At 40.2% G+C, this 18405-nt stretch overlaps 1 protein-coding gene across 1 annotated transcript in view; it reads left to right on the top strand.

The window, feature by feature from the left end:
- The window catches only part of b3gat2 (beta-1,3-glucuronyltransferase 2 (glucuronosyltransferase S)), a 68575-nt gene that overhangs the window by 34914 nt on the left and 15256 nt on the right, over positions 1–18405 (top strand). Inside the window, exon 2 of the mRNA XM_005949415.2 lies at positions 624–768. Within this exon, the coding sequence (XP_005949477.1) occupies positions 624–768 (145 nt within the window). The remainder of the gene's footprint in view (positions 1–623; positions 769–18405) is intronic.

Raw genomic sequence — 18405 nt, 5'->3', positions numbered from 1 at the left:
CACACACACACACACACACACACACACACACACACACACACACACACACACACACACACACACACATCGCCAGTCTTTTATCTCTCTCTCCTCGTCTCATTTCTTGTTGCACTGCTTCGGGCTGTGTGCAAATTCATTCACTGTGAAAATGGAAGGCAGCTCCGCGCTGCACACTTTCATTTAGTCTCATTCAGTTAGCCACAGACTCTCTGCATGCTGCTCTCACCCACATTTCAGTTGAAATTAAAGATGTCTAATCGCTTATGCAAACTGACACAAAAGTAATTAATTTCAGAGTCAACACCACACGCCCAGTCTCTAACTTTCTGGGGCCTTTGACGTCTCCTCAGGGTGGATGTCGCCTGTAGGCTCCGACACTGTGTCTGATTTCCTATTGCAGAACAAGTATTGTGATTAGCAAGGAAAGCGATTGTGCAGATAAAAAAATGTGGTCTTCTATGGGGTCAGAGTCGTTACAACTACATTAAATGGACTTTTAACATTGGAGCATTGCTCCTGCTGTTTTTAAATAACTCTCAAATAGTTACATTTCACACATTCTGTGATAATGGTCGCATGCAGGAAGTCATCACTAAATCCCATTCCCTTCTCTTTTTTTGCAGATGCGTAGTACTCGAGGTGTATCCATTTGGCCTGTGGGATTTGTGGGTGGCAGAGCATATGAGCGCCCCCTGGTGTCTGGGGGTAAAGTTGTGGGCTGGTACACTGGCTGGAGGCCAGACCGACCTTTTGCCACCGACATGGCAGGTAAGAGGCAATCTGTACATCAGCTAAAGTGCAAGGATTACTTGGTCGGACATAAATATAACGAGCTTCTACCATCCATGTCCCCACATCCAGAGAGATATATGGATCCGGATTAGTGTTTTATATTTTTTTAAAGAAAAGTAGCTAAAGGTTTAGATCCATTTAATGAATTTGGCATGAATAAGTTGGTTTAAGGTCAAATGGTCCAAAGGGAGGATGCAGACAGCTCAAGTTTCAAAATCTAAAAAATGAATTGTTAAACTGAATGTGTCCTATTTGGACAGTCAGCCGACATGGCAAAGAGTTCAAGTAGACATTTCACAATAAAAATCTAACACATTTTATTATATTAACCAAATGTCTGTGGCTCCCTTATTACTAGCAAAATGTCTGGCCATTAAAGCAAGATGCTGTACTTAACTATAGAAAGAAATCAAGGATATCTTTTGAGCTACACAGATATGCAGACAGGTTCATATGTCTTCTCTGTCAGTGACTTCCTTATGGGGGGGCGGGTTGAAAAGAAAAACTATAAGTTATATAATTTAAAAAAATGTTATTCTTATGTTCAAACTTTAAAGTTGCTGGGATCAGTTTTTTCCCAGATATTTGGTGTTTAGATTTGCGTTTCTTATGGGCATTTTCTAGTTTTTGTGTTGCCGAGAACAGTATCAGCATTCTTGTTTATTAAACTCTTAGTAAAGCCAGTGTTCCTGTGGCTGTGCGGTGTATGGGGCACATGGAAGTTCCTTGTCACGCAATAGAAAACATTCATACTGAGCATAATTATTCCAAAATTTATACAAAGCATCTAAACATTCATAGTGACATTTTGTGAGGTGGCTTAACATTTATAACATTGCTCCTTTGGTATATTACATTAAGTTCATGTGACTTAGCCTAAGCACCGTAGTGCCCCCTCAAGATAACAGGTATAACCCACTTCTCTTGTGCTGACTTCACTTAATTTTCTTAAGGCAATAATGTTGCATACATATTACATATATGTGGTTTATTCAGTAAGGTTGCTTGTAGCCAGCCAGTATGTTTGTCATTAATTTATCCAGATTTATACAATTTTATTACTGACTCACTATTACTCGAACCACAGATTTATTTGCTGCCAGCGAGTAGAACTTGCACGACTTTTTCCAAATGACCTGTCGCAACTAATCGGTGTATATGTCAGGCAATCAGTAACAAGAAATTGCAGTGTAGAAAAGCTAAATCATGTTTGCAGCCAGTCTGACTCAGCATTACCTTTACAGTGTGACCAATGGAGTTATGAGAAGTAGATTGTGCAAGTGTCTCATTCTGTCTGTATCTTAGTCATAGTTTTAAAAGAGATCTGCACCGGGCGTGATCATCAAGCGCTTTAAAATCAAATCAGCTGGTTAAATGTATCATTACAGTTGATAGATACTGTATCAGTCACTGTGAGGCTTTAGAATTCAGGTCACGTGTCATCCCTCTGTTGGTTTAACTCTTACCACTCGTTGCCAAATTGTGGATTACACAGCAGAGTTATTTGAATAGGAAATTGGCCATTACATGTGGGGCTATGAAACTGTAAAACAGGTTTGCGGAAATGCCACTGCACTCACTCTGAATCTGTGGGTGTGCTGAGTCAGGTAATAGAGGTGACTATGCAACTTTGGTTGCTTTTTTAACTTCTTTCTGGAAGCTTCAAAAGGTTTTATTGACGAGTTCATTGATTACAAAACAGTTAAAGCCAGTTGGAGTGTTTCGGCCTGCTGGCTTTCATCAAAGCAGGAAACCAAACAGAAAATATTACTCTGTGTTCCTTGTGTCCTGAATTTACCTGCTTAGATCAGACAGCTTTTCTGTTGAGCTTCTGTTTTTTCATGGATTAATTTGCCATAAAATGAGATCCGATCCTTCCAATTTAATGTTCTGATTGTAAGACCTCCACATAGGACCTGCTGTGCTACTTTGGCTGATTGTTTGTTCCGGAGAAATCACCACATGGGATTGTAGAGCGCTGTAAAACAGTGCTGAACAGCAACAGACTGGGAGGAATTTGAATTTAAAGAAGCCAGAGGGGTGAAAAAAAAAAAAGTCGGAGGCGCCAGGAAACTGGGCAGCTGATGTTTTTTAAATAAAGCAGATTCTAGAAACACTCCTCAGATGACAGCTGCTGGTTACACCTACCTATGCCGGCACACCTATCAGTCAAAGCAGCAGCTGCTGCCATCTACACATTACACCTACAGAATGGAAACCCATGCCCTGAAGCTCCCAGTGCTCAATTTTTGTGCTGATGTTAATGCCACAGGAGGTGTGAAACTGCAGTTACTCAGTCAGCAGAGCACTGGTGACTTTTACACACTGTGCACCTCAATAGTTGGCATCCCCACTTTCCCCACTTCATGGCTGAATTTCTCTGGTTCCTGAGCACTTACAGCTGATCATGGAATATCTGGGAAGAAAGCAATTTCACAAGCTCACTTGTTGCAATCATGGCGCATGACACTCGAATACAGTGAGCTCTTTACAACAACTCATCCTTTCCAAAATGTTTGTAAAAACAGACTGCGTGAATAGGTGCTCGATTTTATGCACCTGTGGCATAAATAAATGAAAAGAATAAACCTGTGGAATTCAAAGATTAAGACGTGTGGCCCTTTTGGGACCCTTATTTTTGTCTATGTAGTGTATAAATAAATAGATGTCTGAATTCATTCATTGCACAAACCAGTTTAGTGATTGACTATGTTATGCAGGACTACCTTACTATGACTTCTATTATATTTTTCCAAAGAATAAATAGCAGCCTGAGTGCCCAATCTAACTGCTGAGCTCATTTTGGAGGAATTCAACACTTACAAGGACAAAAGGATAAGAGTGTAATAATAATAATAATAATAATTATTATTATTATTATTATTATTATTATTAGTAGTAGTAGTAGTAGTAGTAGTAGTAGTAGTAGTAGTAGTAGATGTAGATACAGGACATTTATGCCAGAAAATGTTTTAATGGCAGACTGCACTAATATGTGCTTGAATTTATACACTGTGTCAATGGAACTGAAAACCCTTGAATCCAAAGGTTAAAAGGTGTTGCCCAGTGTGTCCCATGTACAGCCAGCATAAAAGTATCCAAATGTACATCTATTGTACATTTGGATATTTTAACATCTGTGGGGACTGACTTGCTATTGGCCTCAAATGGCCATTGTAGAAAAGATGTTTTTGGCCCTTGCTTTGGTTTTATTGATTTAACACTTAAGGTGTCCGCTTTAAACAAAGACTAAAGCCACTGTGTCTGACCCCAAACTGGTCGTTTTCATTTGATCTTAAGAGAATTATCAGACTTCTTGGCTTGTCTGCAGATTTTTTAGTGTCTTTTAGCTGGTTGAAGTCTACTGACTTAGTTCATTCTCATCATTCTGCTTGACTTGCAGCAGGCAGTTGCTGTCAGAGGTGAAAAAGTCCTATTAAAAGCTGCAACACCTGCCAGAAATAAACATCAAGTAAACATTTACATACTGAAGCTAGTGGAGCATTTCTCTCATGAGTCTCTCGAAACCAAAACAAAGCTAAAAGGAAGCTGATTTTTGGACCTATACTGTCAGGTGGACACATACATGACCCCATACAGGATGTTTCAATAAGTAACTGTTTGCTAAAGTTTTCCGTTTGAATGTTTTGCCTTGTTTACAATATTTACAGCCGGCTCCACTGCCCCCTAGTTGCAGCTCTAATGGAGGTTTGAACAAACAGTCTTATTTAAGGCGGAGTATGGAAAGCTCAATGTTCAAGTGTCACGTGATCATATTGTAATTGGATAGTTCAAAAAATGAGAAACAAAAAATAGAGAATGGGAATAAGGCATCTAATTGATTTAATGAGAATATTAGCTATACTAGCCTAACAAGCAGCACTGATGTTAGCTGTATTAGTACACTTGGTTCAAAAGTAATGTTCTTCAAAGATAATGTTCACTCTGCAGTAATAATCCACAGCTGCATGGCTGCCGGATACTTTCTGGATTGGCTTTAATTCTCAGACGGAAGCTACTTCCATGTTTTTCTGTTATTAATATATGAAATCAGCGTTAAATCCTAAACTGTAGCCAGATTTTTGGTTTTAGGGATTTCAGATTGTTATAATTGGAGCAGACAGTTACTGGCAATGACAGGTGTCCTGTTTATGTCATCAGGTTTATTGGTTTCATTGATCACTTCATGCTGTTGATGCAACACACATTAACCTTGTTTTGTCAACTTTGTGTTGGCAACAGAAAGAAAGCCTTTAAGTCGTGACCAAACTTTAGCACAGAGTGAACCGATGTTACTCCACAACTTTGACGGCATGAATGAAAAAGCGTGTGTGAGGTGTGTGAGTTCTGAAGAGAGCACTTCATTCCAAATTGGTCCTTATATTTATAATCCACTTAATGGAGAGCAAAGCAGACATCCCCATCAATCTGTTTACATCTTCATATCTCCTGTGTAAAAATCCAATCAGACCAGTGATCAGCCTCCGAGCTCCATTTGACCCGAGAGCAAATAATTCATCACACTGACCAAATAATACCACCCTGCCAGTCCCCAGTCATTATCCCACTTCACCCGCACATACACTGTATTTAGACCCTCTGCGCAAGATGCTGTTTGTTAAATGTTTAGAGAAAGTGACACAATAGCAGGCTATAGCGATTGCAGGCTTGTATCGTTCCAAACCCCAATGAGGACACACTCAGCACACGTGCGCAGGTCGGCCCCTGGGATTGGTTTTAATTAAATCACGATAACAGGAGCGGGCCAAGATCTCATCCCTCCATTTTCCCTCAAACCATCACCTAATCACACACAGCACATACACTGACACACACACACTGTAATTATCAGCCCTACTTTTACACCGCACTATATAATTACGCTGTCAATTTGCAACGCTAAGATTTACTGCCGAGCCCTGAACACAAAGCATTTTTTTGCTTTAAATTCTGTAAGGACAACAATGGCTGAGCCGGGAGAGCGACCCAAACTTTGTTCACTCTTAAATTATTATTCATGGGATTTACAATAGGGTGTCTGCAGAGTGCTGAGTGAGTGCCAGTGCGTGTCCTAATAGTATTGTGTTATACAGTGCTGTATTGTTAGCAGACCACTAAAGCTTCCCATCTACTGCTCGGTCTCATTTAGCCAGACACAATGGATCCTGGACAATGATGGTGTGGAGTACTATTCACCTCAGCGTGTGTGTGTGTGTGTGTGTGTGTGTGTGTGTGTGTGTGTGTGTGTGAATATGCACATGTGCCCACAGACACACAGATACAATTACATCATCTGTCTATTGGGGAAAAAACACAGGCAAACACACACCTGCAGGCACTTGAATTGATACAAGTAGACAGGCGTTCATGTTCCATGACACGCACATATTCATGCATGCAATTTTCCTAAAGTGCATCACAGCTGCAGAACAGAGCAAATGCGTTCATATGGGCTCACAGAGCAAATACAGAAACACAAGCACGCACAGACATGGCAACACAAAGACAGTCTCTCTGTCGTTCAAGTGATGCTTACGCTTTGGGGTGCTTCCTGAGATCGGGACATGAAAATGTTTAACCCCCTAATAACCCCAGTGGACCCGAGTAAGAAGCTGAACTCAACAGACATTAAAATTTGTGGCACACGAGGAAAATATAGTGTAACAGACTGAAAGTGCTTGGGGACACATATACATATCAATTTGGACAGGTTCAAATTTAATGTAAAAGTAAAATCCATTTTAATTTGGCAGTATGGCTCTGCTAATGTGGCGCCCGGGAGCAAGTCTGACAAGTAACACAATTTGTGTAATTTTGCCACTGTATACCACCATAGTGCATTTTAAATCCAACAGTCAGGACCGAAGTGCACACTTTCAGATTTAAATAGCCAGCGATAAAGGTGTCAGAACCAGAGAATCAGGCCATCCTAATAAATATAGCACTGCTGATAACTTACATATGATTGCTTACGCTGTAATTCAGTTCAGCTCAAAAATGGAGAAGGAAATGAACAAATCCTCTGGCTCAGTTTGCTAATCTGTGGGGGGTTCTGTTTTTTTTTTTTTTATTGTTTTTTAAAATGTTGTCCTGGAATCCAGATTTACTTGCTCCTAAATTATGCATAAGTATAAACACAAGTAAAGGTAGTCTGAGTTTGTCTATCAAAAGTTCAGGAAAAAACACATGAGTACTTTTTGATTAAAAAAAAAGAGAATTTCTATGTGAAAATTATCACCCAGCTTTCAGCTGCCTTTCAGCCAAGCAAACGCACATGAAAGTAATCATACTTCAAAGCAAAGATGCAATAATTAGTCACACTTGCTTATGAGTAGGATGTAATGTGCTAAAGTTATCTTGAGAAGTTAGGACTTACAGTACAGTACACAGTTTCCTGAACTATAGCTATAGGTTAGCATTGCATGCTAACCTATAGCATAACAGTGCGATCACACAGTTCCCTCAGGCTATCAAAGCCTCACATTACACCATGCTAATATTAATCAATAAAGTCCATAAGGCTGTGCCAGACTTTGCTCTCGTTTTCATTTTATGTTCTATTCACATTTCAACTTGCTTTCTATTTCCTCATTTTACTTAGTTATGTGTGTGCTCTCTGCTTTAGCAGGCAATTGTACTGCACAGTGAAACAAAATGATAGCTAACTACAAAGATGAATTTACTTACTGGGTCACAATAACCTAGTAACCATAGTAAGCTAACAGCTAAATCCATGCCTGTAGGTGAGAAAAGTTAATTACATACCTAAAGACTCAGACTGGCAGCAAGCTATAAAGCTAAAGATACAAAAAGAAGGTTTAAACCACAGCTAAAATCACAGAAAGATGCTACACAGTTCAGACAGACAGCTCGAAAGTCATAGTAAGACAGCTAAAATGAAGCCGTTTGGGGTTGGTTGGTGTGTACAGATTTTAGTTTTAATTCTAAGAACCTTATCTTTTAAGATAGGCTTAAAAAAGATGCAGTCCCTATTTAATTCCGTGTTTGATAAGTATACATATATAACCTCCACATGATGCGCTCCTTTGTCCTCTTAATGTTTCTGCATCATGCCGTTAGCACAAAATCAATGCTTCATTTCTCAAGAAGTATTTTATTGTGAAGCATATTTTGTAAAAGTGCTCTGGAACATTATGACAGTACACATTTCCTCCTATCATGTCTCAGTTGGGTCATCCATGGACAGAACGTCCGCTCATTCAACTGAACACTCATTCTCCCCTCTCACCGTCAAAGACTGCAATCTGCTCCAGATATCAGAAGGATTTTAAATGTGTTTTGCCTCATCATGCAATATTTCTACTCGTGTTATTATAAAGGTCAGCCCAGCTATAACCATAGCATGTACAGCTAAACTTATAGCTAGTGATGAAGAACAGCATATAATATAATACTGTTAGTAAAGGAAACTGTCTAGCTTTGATACTAGATGGTGAGACTGACTAACATATCCAAAGGCACCCTGTCATGGTCCTGGGTTTTTGAACCCCTGAATTTAATGTTTTTAGACATTGAATCCTTGTTATTAATAATTTATATCAATAATTATTAATACTTTTTTGTGTGGTCGTGTTGTTTGGACTTGCCTCCTTTATTATTAAATGTTAAAACATTTGAGGTTACTAGGTCACTACTGGCAGAATAATCTGTTGGTTGTTTAGTCAGAGGTACCTGTCCCAGACTCTGTGAAGTAAAATGGGCCTCATTCACTAATATTTGTGTAGAACAGGGTCTTAATTTGAGCAAAAGAGGAATCGACGTGGAGACTCAGAGTTCATGACACATGTGCACTGGCAAATTTCGTTTTTACCACTGTATGTTGGTAAATCTACACACAGCCACACCCTCATTTCTCTATGTAAGCCAACACATTTGCCTTTGTTTGCATTCAATTCAACTCAGTTTTATTGATACAGCGCCAAATCACAACGACAGTCGCCTGAAGGCGCTTTATATTATAAAGTAGACCCAACAATATTACATGCAGACAACAACCTAACAATTATATGACCCCTATGAGAAAGCACTTCGGTGACAGTGGGAAGGAAAAACTCCCTTTTAACAGGAAGAAACCTCCAACAGAACCAGGCTCAGGGAGGGGGAGGGAAGACAGGACAAAAGACATGCTGTGGAAGAGAGACAGAGATTATTAACAAATATGATCTAATGCAGAGAGGTCTGTTAACACATAGTGAGTGAGAATGCATGGAGTAAGTGGTAAAGTTTGAGAGAGCTAAGGCAATAATAATTTTACTGCTGAAGAAATTCAAGCCATTTCCAAGGTGGAAGTCGGAGAAGGCACACTTTTCAAAAGTGTTTCCTCAGGAGTAACAACGGTAGAGAAAAATGATGCTGGGCTCCAATAAGCCATGTGGTTACTGTTGTATCCCCCCGCAGCACTGACTCCGGCTCAGGTAAAAAGGAAATGATTTGACATTAAAGTCGAGGCAATAAGAGAATAATGGACCGGAAGAAAAAGGAATCAAATGGAAGACATGGACCACTTTATCTGTCAGCCGAAGCTGTGAGACATGGCAATTATTTGGAAAACATCTCTAAGAGGGATATTACCCAAATATTCAATCACTACAAATTTTATTCAAGAAAAAAAAAACATGCATTCTATTTACACAGCGCCAACAATGGTGCTCAAGGCCTTTCAAAGTGGTCTGCATACCCACGTCCTGCATACCCGAATGGCCAGGTTATCCACAACCGGCTGGTTCAGCTGGATGCAGTGAATGACAGCAACAAGCATAAGACTTGGTAACACGAAGGACAAGCCACTATCATTATCAAAAGGAAAACAATAACAATAACTGGCCACAAAACAAAAGTCTAGGACAGGGTACCAGGTAGCTCTCACAAGCTTTGGGAGTCTGCTTGCCTAATTTCTGATTGGAGTCAGCTGGCTAAGGTAGTATTTAAGGCCTTTTTCTCACAAGTATTGAGACAGGTTGCAGCTTTAGTCGCTAGGCAAAAATTAGGCTTTTGTCTGAACCTCTAACCAGGGTCTAAAAACTGTCTGTCTATTTTAACATACTTATCTTCAGCATGTGGCTTTTATTCCTGCTGTGAAGTACTTTGTAACTCTGTGTTTTGAAAAGTGCTATACAAATAAAGTTTTTATTATTAGTATTCATTATATCTGTAGTCACCTAAAATGTTATGAAATATGTTACCACAAACAAAACCAAGTGTTTAGATTTAAGAACTTAAATATCCCAAAAGACTGAGCAACGAGCCATCTGCTTCTCACAGCTCCTGCCTCCAAACACTTTCCTACTGTGCTGTTATTTAAAATGAATAAGCTGTGGGTCCCTCCTGTCCACAGCACTGAATATGTGGCAGTTGGAATGACAGATTATTTAAACGTTGGTGAAATGGAAATTTTTACACTTTATGCATTGAATGAAATCAGTAGATGGAGCTTTGATGCGCACACGAGTGCAGCGCGTTGCTCCATTAGTGTTTGGCAGTGTTTGTATTGCCAGTATTGCCTCTTCGTGGGACTCAGAAATAGATTGTCATAAGAGCATTAGCCTGATGATACTATTTAATACTTTGGGACTGGCACGGCTGAGAAACCTTGGCCTGACCTGCTGTTTCTCTCTGAAATGTCCCTGTAGTGAGGAAAGAGCTGGTGGAGCTAACTTGAGTCCATTGGATCCCCAAAAAATATTTTTTCCTTTTAAATGAAATCATTGCTGTGGTCATGCTCTAATGCTCCTTTTTGAACAAGAAGTCCCAAATACAAAGGTGCAAGTGAAGCTGAATTAGGAATTGATTCTTTTTGCAATTTTCTATAAAAAGACAATTTTTAAGAAAAGTTCAAACAAAGAGTGATTGTGTATCAGTTTGACACACAAGGGAAACAATGTGTTATTTTTTGTATGTAGTGTGGTTTGACTATGATGAATAGATGTAATAAATGAATGCACAGGAGACTCACAGACGTACCCTCCTTCACTGTTTCCAGAATAAGTTTGGATGTAACCACAATAAATCAAACAGCAAATGTTTTTTTTTCTTGTTTACTTTTTCTTGTTTATGAGCTTTCTTGGTAGCTCCCCTGTCCGCTGCGTGCTGATGCATTCTTTGTCTTCTGCTTTTTAGGCTCATCAGGTGGCTGAGTATGTAATTTTGTTGTTAAAGGTGCCCTGTGGAGCTTTATTGTAAAGAATGAATGCTTGTTTACTCACCAGGCTGCATTTTGTGCGTCCTTAAAAGGTCGGGTGATCAGCTGACAGAATCAGTGAGACCTTTTCTTCAACATGATTGGGAAACCCAGTTTTTACATTTTAAATTTTTTTGTTTACCCACTTGTGTTCTTCATCATCACAGGATCAAGCAAAACATAACAAATGTTCAAATACAGCAGGGTACCTGAGACAAGTCAACATTATAAGAAATATCGATCCTAGTGGCACCGAGTGCTACAGTGTGAGTGCAGTTGTACAAAGGTTTTATGAAACTGTTTGACCAGCGAGTGATGTTCAGCACTGCTACTAGAACTCTGCCTTAAGAGCTCCTGAGAAGTCAGAAAGTACAACCCCAACAGGGGAGCTGTACTAATTTAGACTCTTGATCCTTCAGTAAAAACAAATGTAATGTCTTTAAAAGCTTACGCTGAGCAAAAAAATGTCTATACATGCAAAAGAAAACAGTTCTAACTTGCTTTATATGCAGGGCCCAAATAATGATGAACTACAGTCAACATTTTTCTCTCTCCAAACACGCTTATATACCCTTTGCTGATGGGCTTTACTTGCAATAAATACACAGTCATATAGGTCAGCTGGAGTGGGTCAGGTATAAAGTGGGACAAAGTTAGCACAGAGTCTGGACAACCTCCTCTTGGGCAGAAATGGCTCAGATAAGCTGTGACGTCCAGTGGCTGGCAGCAGGTTTAGGAGACGCCTATCATGTAATAGCTCTAATAGCTTATCTACTCCACCTGAGCGCCATTTATCTCTGTGATTAGCCTGCAGTATTGCACATGGAGCAGTAATGAGCCTGACACCAACATAACCTAATAACTGTGGAGGTGTTGCAGCACTTTCCTGTGTGTGCCTTTGTGTAGCTAATTTGAAAAAGGGAATTTGCCTGTGGCTTTAGAGTGATAAGTCTTCTGAGTGTTAAAGATGAGTTTTGTTTTACTTCAGTCTTTTTTTTTAATTAGAAAATGTTACATTTCAGTTTTTCTGCTAAAATCTGCTTTTTCATTTGTGTGTTCCACAGAGGCACCAACTTGATAAAAAGGGGTCGCCATTAAGTGGACCCAGTCGTTAACCCTAACCTCTGATGGTTTCTCAATTAACTAGTGGATGTCCAAAGGTTGAACATCATAAAAAGAAAAGACTGTCAAATTTTAAAAAAATAGCTGCTTTCAGTATTTCAATTCAGTTTTATTTATATAGCATCAAATCACAATTACAGTCGCCTCAAGGTGCTTTATATTGTAAGGTAAAGACCCTACAGTAATACAGAGAGAAACCCTTTGGGCAAGCATTTGGCGATAGTGGGAAGGGAAAACGCCTTTTTAACAGGAAGGAACCTCCAGCTGAGCCAGGCTGAGGGAGAGGCAGCTATCTGGGAAATGGATGTGGGTGAGGGAGGCAGGAAAAGGGACTAATGAAAACTAATGATTAAATGCAAAGTTGTGTGTAAACACATAGTTATACTGTGGGGCAAAAAAGTATTTAGTCAGCCACCGATTGTGCAAGTTCCTCCACCTAAAATGATGACAGAGGTCAGTAATTTGCACCAGAGGTACACTTCAACTGTGAGAGACAGAATGTGAAAAAAAAAATCCATGAATCCACATGGTAGGATTTGTAAAGAATTTATTCGTAAATCAGGGTGGAAAATAAGTATTTGGTCACCTCAAACAAGGAAAATCTCTGGCTCTCACAGACCTGTAACGTCTTCTGTAAGAAGCTTTTCTGTCCCCCACTCGTTACCTGTATGAATGGCACCTGTTTGAACTCATCATCTGTATAAAAGACACCTGTCCACAGCCTCAAACAGTCAGACTCCAAACTCCGCCATGGCCAAGACCAAAGAGCTTTCGAAGGACACCAGGAAAAGTATTGTAGACCTGCACCAGACTGGGAAGAGTGAATCTACAATAGGCAAGCAGCTTGGTGTGAAAAAATCAACTGTGGGAGCAATCATCAGAAAATGGAAGACATACAAGACCACTGATAATCTCCCTCGATCTGGGGCTCCACGCAAGATCTCATCCCGTGGGGTCAAAATGATCATGAGAACGGTGAGCAAAGATCCCAGAACCACACGGGGGGACCTGGTGAATGACCTGCAGAGAGCTGGGACCAAAGTAACAAAGGTCACCATCAGTAACACACTACAACGGCAGGGAATCAAATCCCGCAGTGCCAGACGTGTTCCGCTGCTGAAGCCAGTGCATGTCCAGGCCCGTCTGAAGTTTGCCAGAGAGCACATGGATGATACAGCAGAGGATTGGGAGAATGTCATGTGGTCAGATGAAACCAAAGTAGAACTTTTTGGTATAAACTCAACTCGTCGTGTTTGGAGGAAGAAGAATACTGAGTTGCATCCCAAGAACACCATACCTACTGTGAAGCATGGGGGTGGAAACATCATGCTATGGGGCTGTTTTTCTGCCAAGGGGACAGGACGACTGATCCGTGTTAAGGACAGAATGAATGGGGCCATGTATCGTGAGATTTTGAGCCAAAACCTCCTTCCATCAGTGAGAACTTTGAAGATGAAACGAGGCTGGGTCTTCCAACATGACAATGATCCAAAACACACCGCCCGGGCAACAAAGGAGTGGCTCCGTAAGAAGCATTTGAAAGTCCTGGAGTGGCCTAGCCAGTCTCCAGACCTCAACCCCATAGAAAATCTGTGGCGGGAGTTGAAAGTCCGTGTTGCTCGGCGACAGCCCCAAAACATCACTGCTCTCGAGAAGATCTGCATGGAGGAATGGGCCAAAATACCAGCTACTGTGTGTGCAAACCTGGTAAAGACCTATAGTAAACGTTTGACCTCTGTTATTGCCAACAAAGGTTATGTTACAAAGTATTGAGTTGTATTTTTGTTATTGACCAAATACTTATTTTCCACCCTGATTTACGAATAAATTCTTTACAAATCCTACCATGTGGATTCATGGATTTTTTTTTCACATTCTGTCTCTCACAGTTGAAGTGTACCTCTGGTGCAAATTAACTTGATTCTGGATTTATCAGGGATCCAATAAAAATAAGGCAATATGGGAGAAATATGCTCTCTTTATACTATATACTATATAAGTCCTGTATGGACACATTTATCTAACTGTGTACATCAGTGTGGATGTGCTTTTCACTTGGTCTAAAGTACACTAAACTTACAGAGAGATAATACATACCAAACTCACTTGCATGTCTGCTGTTTCTTTCTCTGTGTGACCCACTCTGACACTAACTTACCTCAGAGGACTGCTGTCTTGTCTGCTGGCCATGTATCACCGCGTCTGGATAACTGCAGCCTAGAATATTCTGTTCAGCTAGAGGTGGCGGATGTGAGGGGAAAATAGAGGTGAGGATGGTGAATTACCAGGGGCAAATTGCCACACTGATTGCAAAGGCGTGCCACCCACTGATGATTTGCATAAATAAATATTCAGTAATTATGTTGAGACCTTGTGCACAGAAGAAGTTTCTGCAAATATCTTCCTGTCACACGTGGAACTAGAAACCTCTGTGTGAGAAATGCTTAAAACATAACCCACACTCGAGCCCTTTCCTGTCCTGACAGGCGTTTAAGGATGGCTATAAATTACTTTAAACTGTACCACAGTGTTTAGATTTTTTTTCATTGTGTTTTCCTTCACTTTCTGAGTCTTTTTACTTCACACTACACCTGTAAAAAGTAAAGCCATAAAATATTTAAAAGGCTTCTGGTTCACCTCAGGTGTCAGCATGAAGATCTAACATCTGAAACCTGTGAATGTCTGTTTTCTTTTCCAATAAAAAAATGCTGTGTTTTGGTATTTCTCAAAGTCAGATGAATAATTTGCCAAATTCATGTTATTACTCGTGATTTACAGCAAATTGATGACACGCCAAAAAAGAGTGCTGGGAGTAAAATAAAACAGTAAAGTTGTGGGCTGGAAAACAGGCTCAACAAGGATAGGGAAGCTTGATGTTGGCTGATGTTGGGGATCAGGTGTTTTTTTTCTTCAGTAAGGAAACGTGGCACACAGGAATGTGTACATACAGGTGCACAAAATATGGAGAACACCCTACCTAACTGTCCCACCCCAGTCACAGAGTCACTAAAAGCTTTATGGTGATATTGAATGGAAATTGAAGCAGCCAGAGCCTTTCGTATGTTTTTCTGAGGCTAAAACAGACACCTGTTGTTCCCTGACGATCTCCTCCTCTCCTCCTGTCAGCGCCTCTCGGCAGCACCACTTCTCTCCCTGTAGCCGTTCAGTAACAGTTCCCAGATGAGTCCTGAAGCAATAATTAATGCTCAGAGAACTCTTCTCACAATCACCCACACATTTGGGAAAATAATAAACTTTTTTCTGTGATATAACTAAATAAATAAATAAAACAATGCAGACAAAGTGGCAATATTCTCTATGGAGAGTGAATGTGAGTTTCATATCTATCTATCTGTCTGTCTGTCTGTCTGTGTACATATATATACATATGTATACATATATATATACATATATATACATATATATACATATATATATATATATATACATATATATATATATATATAGTGAGAGAGAGATGTTGGATGTCACTCCTGGGATCTGCTGGAGCCACTCACTGCCCCGAGTGGCCCGTTTACCACGAGGACCACTGCTGCCTTCACCCTGCTCTCCTTCTTTAGCTCCTCTCTCAGGCTTTGGTATTTCTCAAGCTTACCTTGTTCCATCTTCCTGGTGTTGCTTGGTACTTGGTATAGCTACATCAATCACTACAGCTGTCTTCCTCTGCTTGTCCAGCACAACTCTGTGCAATTGGTTAGCCATCAGCAGTTTGTCTGTCTGTATCTGGAAGGTCCACAGGATCTTATCTCAGTGATCCCATTTTGACCTTGGAATTTCTAGACCATAATCAGCACGGATGTTCTGGCAGCTACTTGGTTATGGCATTCCATGTGTGCCCTGTCTGCTAGCATCAGTCTGGCTTCTTTATTTAGCTCCAACAGATCTTCTGCTTTAGGGCTGCCACAAACGATTATTTTGATAGTCGACGTAATCGTGACTAGTCGACAAATCGTGGCAGCCCTATTCTGCTTGTTTATTTCATTTTGGAGATACTGCGTCTGTGATAAGTAGCTGAGTTTGGGAGAGACACGTATAGTTAGATCTATACGTAAACACTGATAGAATCTTTGTAGATTTTACCTCTGTACATCACCACAGTGTATTTTAATTATACAGCCTTTCAGCATCAAATGAAGGGTTTATGAAAATTACGATGAACTGCTTAGAAATTACAGACATTTCACCTATTTTTAGAGTTTCAAACATGTTAAACATAATTTTTAAGACTTGATTAAGACATGAAAAGTTTCCTCTGTTGATGCCCTGCCAGGCCTTTACTGCAGGCGCCTTCATGTTTGTGGGTCTCTCTTCCTTCAGCTTTGCACCCTTATTGCTAAAGGCGTCTCTTGATTGTGGATGATGGTACACCTACCTCGTTGAGAGTATTCTTCACCTGGTTAGATGTTAAGCACTGAGGTACTGTTGCTATCTTGCAGTTTGTTGTTTGTTTTATTCGCTCCAGTGTCCAGTTACGGTCGCAGCAGATGGCCCCGCCCCTCACTGAGCCTGGTTCTGCCAGAGGTTTCTTCCTGTTAAAAGAGAGTCTTTCCTTCCCGTTGTCGCCAAAGTGCTTGTTCATAGGAGGTCATATGATTGTTGGGTTTTTTTTCTCAATACATGAATGTATGTGTATGAATATGTGTGTGAATGGGTGGATGACTGGATGTCTAAAGTGCTTTGGGGTCCTTAGGGACTAATAAAGCACTATACAAATACAGGACATTTACCATTTATGTATTATTGTAGGGTCTACCTTACAATATAAAGCACCTTGAGGCAACTGAATTGAATTGAATTGAGCAACTGTCAGTGTGTTATACATCCTTAGTTCATCTTCATGGAGTAAATGAGTTAGGAAGTGGCAGTGGATGGGCAATCGAGCCACTGATGTCTCTTTAACTTGTATGTTCATAAGTAATGAATTTTAAAACAGGCTCCTATTTTCATGTCCGCATGTGTAAGTAAACAACTTTAGCTTAGTCACTCAGTCTTCTATTGCTGTTTCTGTCTACTACAACAGATAGAAAGAAAATGGTTTTTTTTAACCAGCACAGTAGAGGTAGCTTCAGGCTGCACGGTGGCATCGTAAAGGGAAATAACATCGAAAACAGGAAGTAGTAGAACGCATTCATCTTCTGTGGAAAGTTAAGAAAACATTTGCCAGAAGCAACACACAGCTTAGAAAATTAGATTGAAATTGAGACCATACTACTTGCATTATAGGATTTCATCTGGGAATTAATATTCAGTATTTACAGCACTCACAACAACAGAGTGGTTTGCATGTGTTATAGCTAATCCACTCCTTTGGACCAGACCCAATCACTGAATTAAACTGTAGCACAGAGGTCAGTTTTGGTCCTGTGTTTTTGTCCATTTAATACATAACCATAGATATTTCGAGCTTACTGACAGACCTATTAGGTCAAGATTAAACTAAGGTGTAAATATCTTATGTCATTGTCTAGTGATACACCTAGCCCTGAAGACGAGGAAAAATTCCTGCATTAAAATGAAATACCGAGCTGAGGGCCAAATACCAGCGTTCTGTAACTTTGGCGCAGATCTGTTTTACAGTCAGCAAATGCGGTTTTTCAAAATAAAAATCCACAGAGGCCACAGCCATGAATTCCAAGAGCATCAGTTATTAAAAACTCAACGGTACCTAATGTGGCAGTAACGAGAGCTGACACACTAACTGCAGATGACACTTTCTTCTGACAGTGGAAGCTCAAAGCAGGCAAAAATTATGCAAAACAGACTCATCACGTGTCACCTTCAGACCTGTGGCTACAGGGTCAACAACACATCAGATGTGTGAATGACGTGTTCTCCACACACATGCTGCACAAGGTTAACTGCAGCAGCTGCAGGGATTAGCTTTCCTGTTTAGTTTGTCACGTTAGATTTGAGTTCAAAATCAAATTTTGTGGAGTTATGGAAAAGATTATATAAAACTTGTCTCACAATGTGAAATACTTCGGAACCTTCAAATGTATTTCTGGCTGTAGGGCAGCTAATACTTTTTTCCCCCGCTGCTGTAATTACATGGAGTCACACAGCCGGTTTCTCCCCACAGTTACCAAGTTTTTCTAATCAGATTGATTAAATCTGGTTTCAAGCCAAGCATTAATCCCTGCTTCTGCTCCAGCACACTGGCATCCTGAGCATTCTTCCCTCTGACATTCACTTATTTTCCTTCTCATCTACAGTACAATTATCACCAGAGAACGCAGACCCCTGTGGTAAATGAATTTCATATCAGCCATATC

Source organism: Haplochromis burtoni, unplaced genomic scaffold, assembly GCF_018398535.1.
Source record: "Haplochromis burtoni strain Fernald_Lab_line unplaced genomic scaffold, NCSU_Asbu1 Contig_664, whole genome shotgun sequence".
Classification (NCBI taxonomy): Eukaryota; Metazoa; Chordata; class Actinopteri; order Cichliformes; family Cichlidae; genus Haplochromis; species Haplochromis burtoni.
The sequence above is the reverse complement of the archived record's forward strand: the minus strand, read 5'-3'. Positions and strand labels throughout refer to the sequence as shown.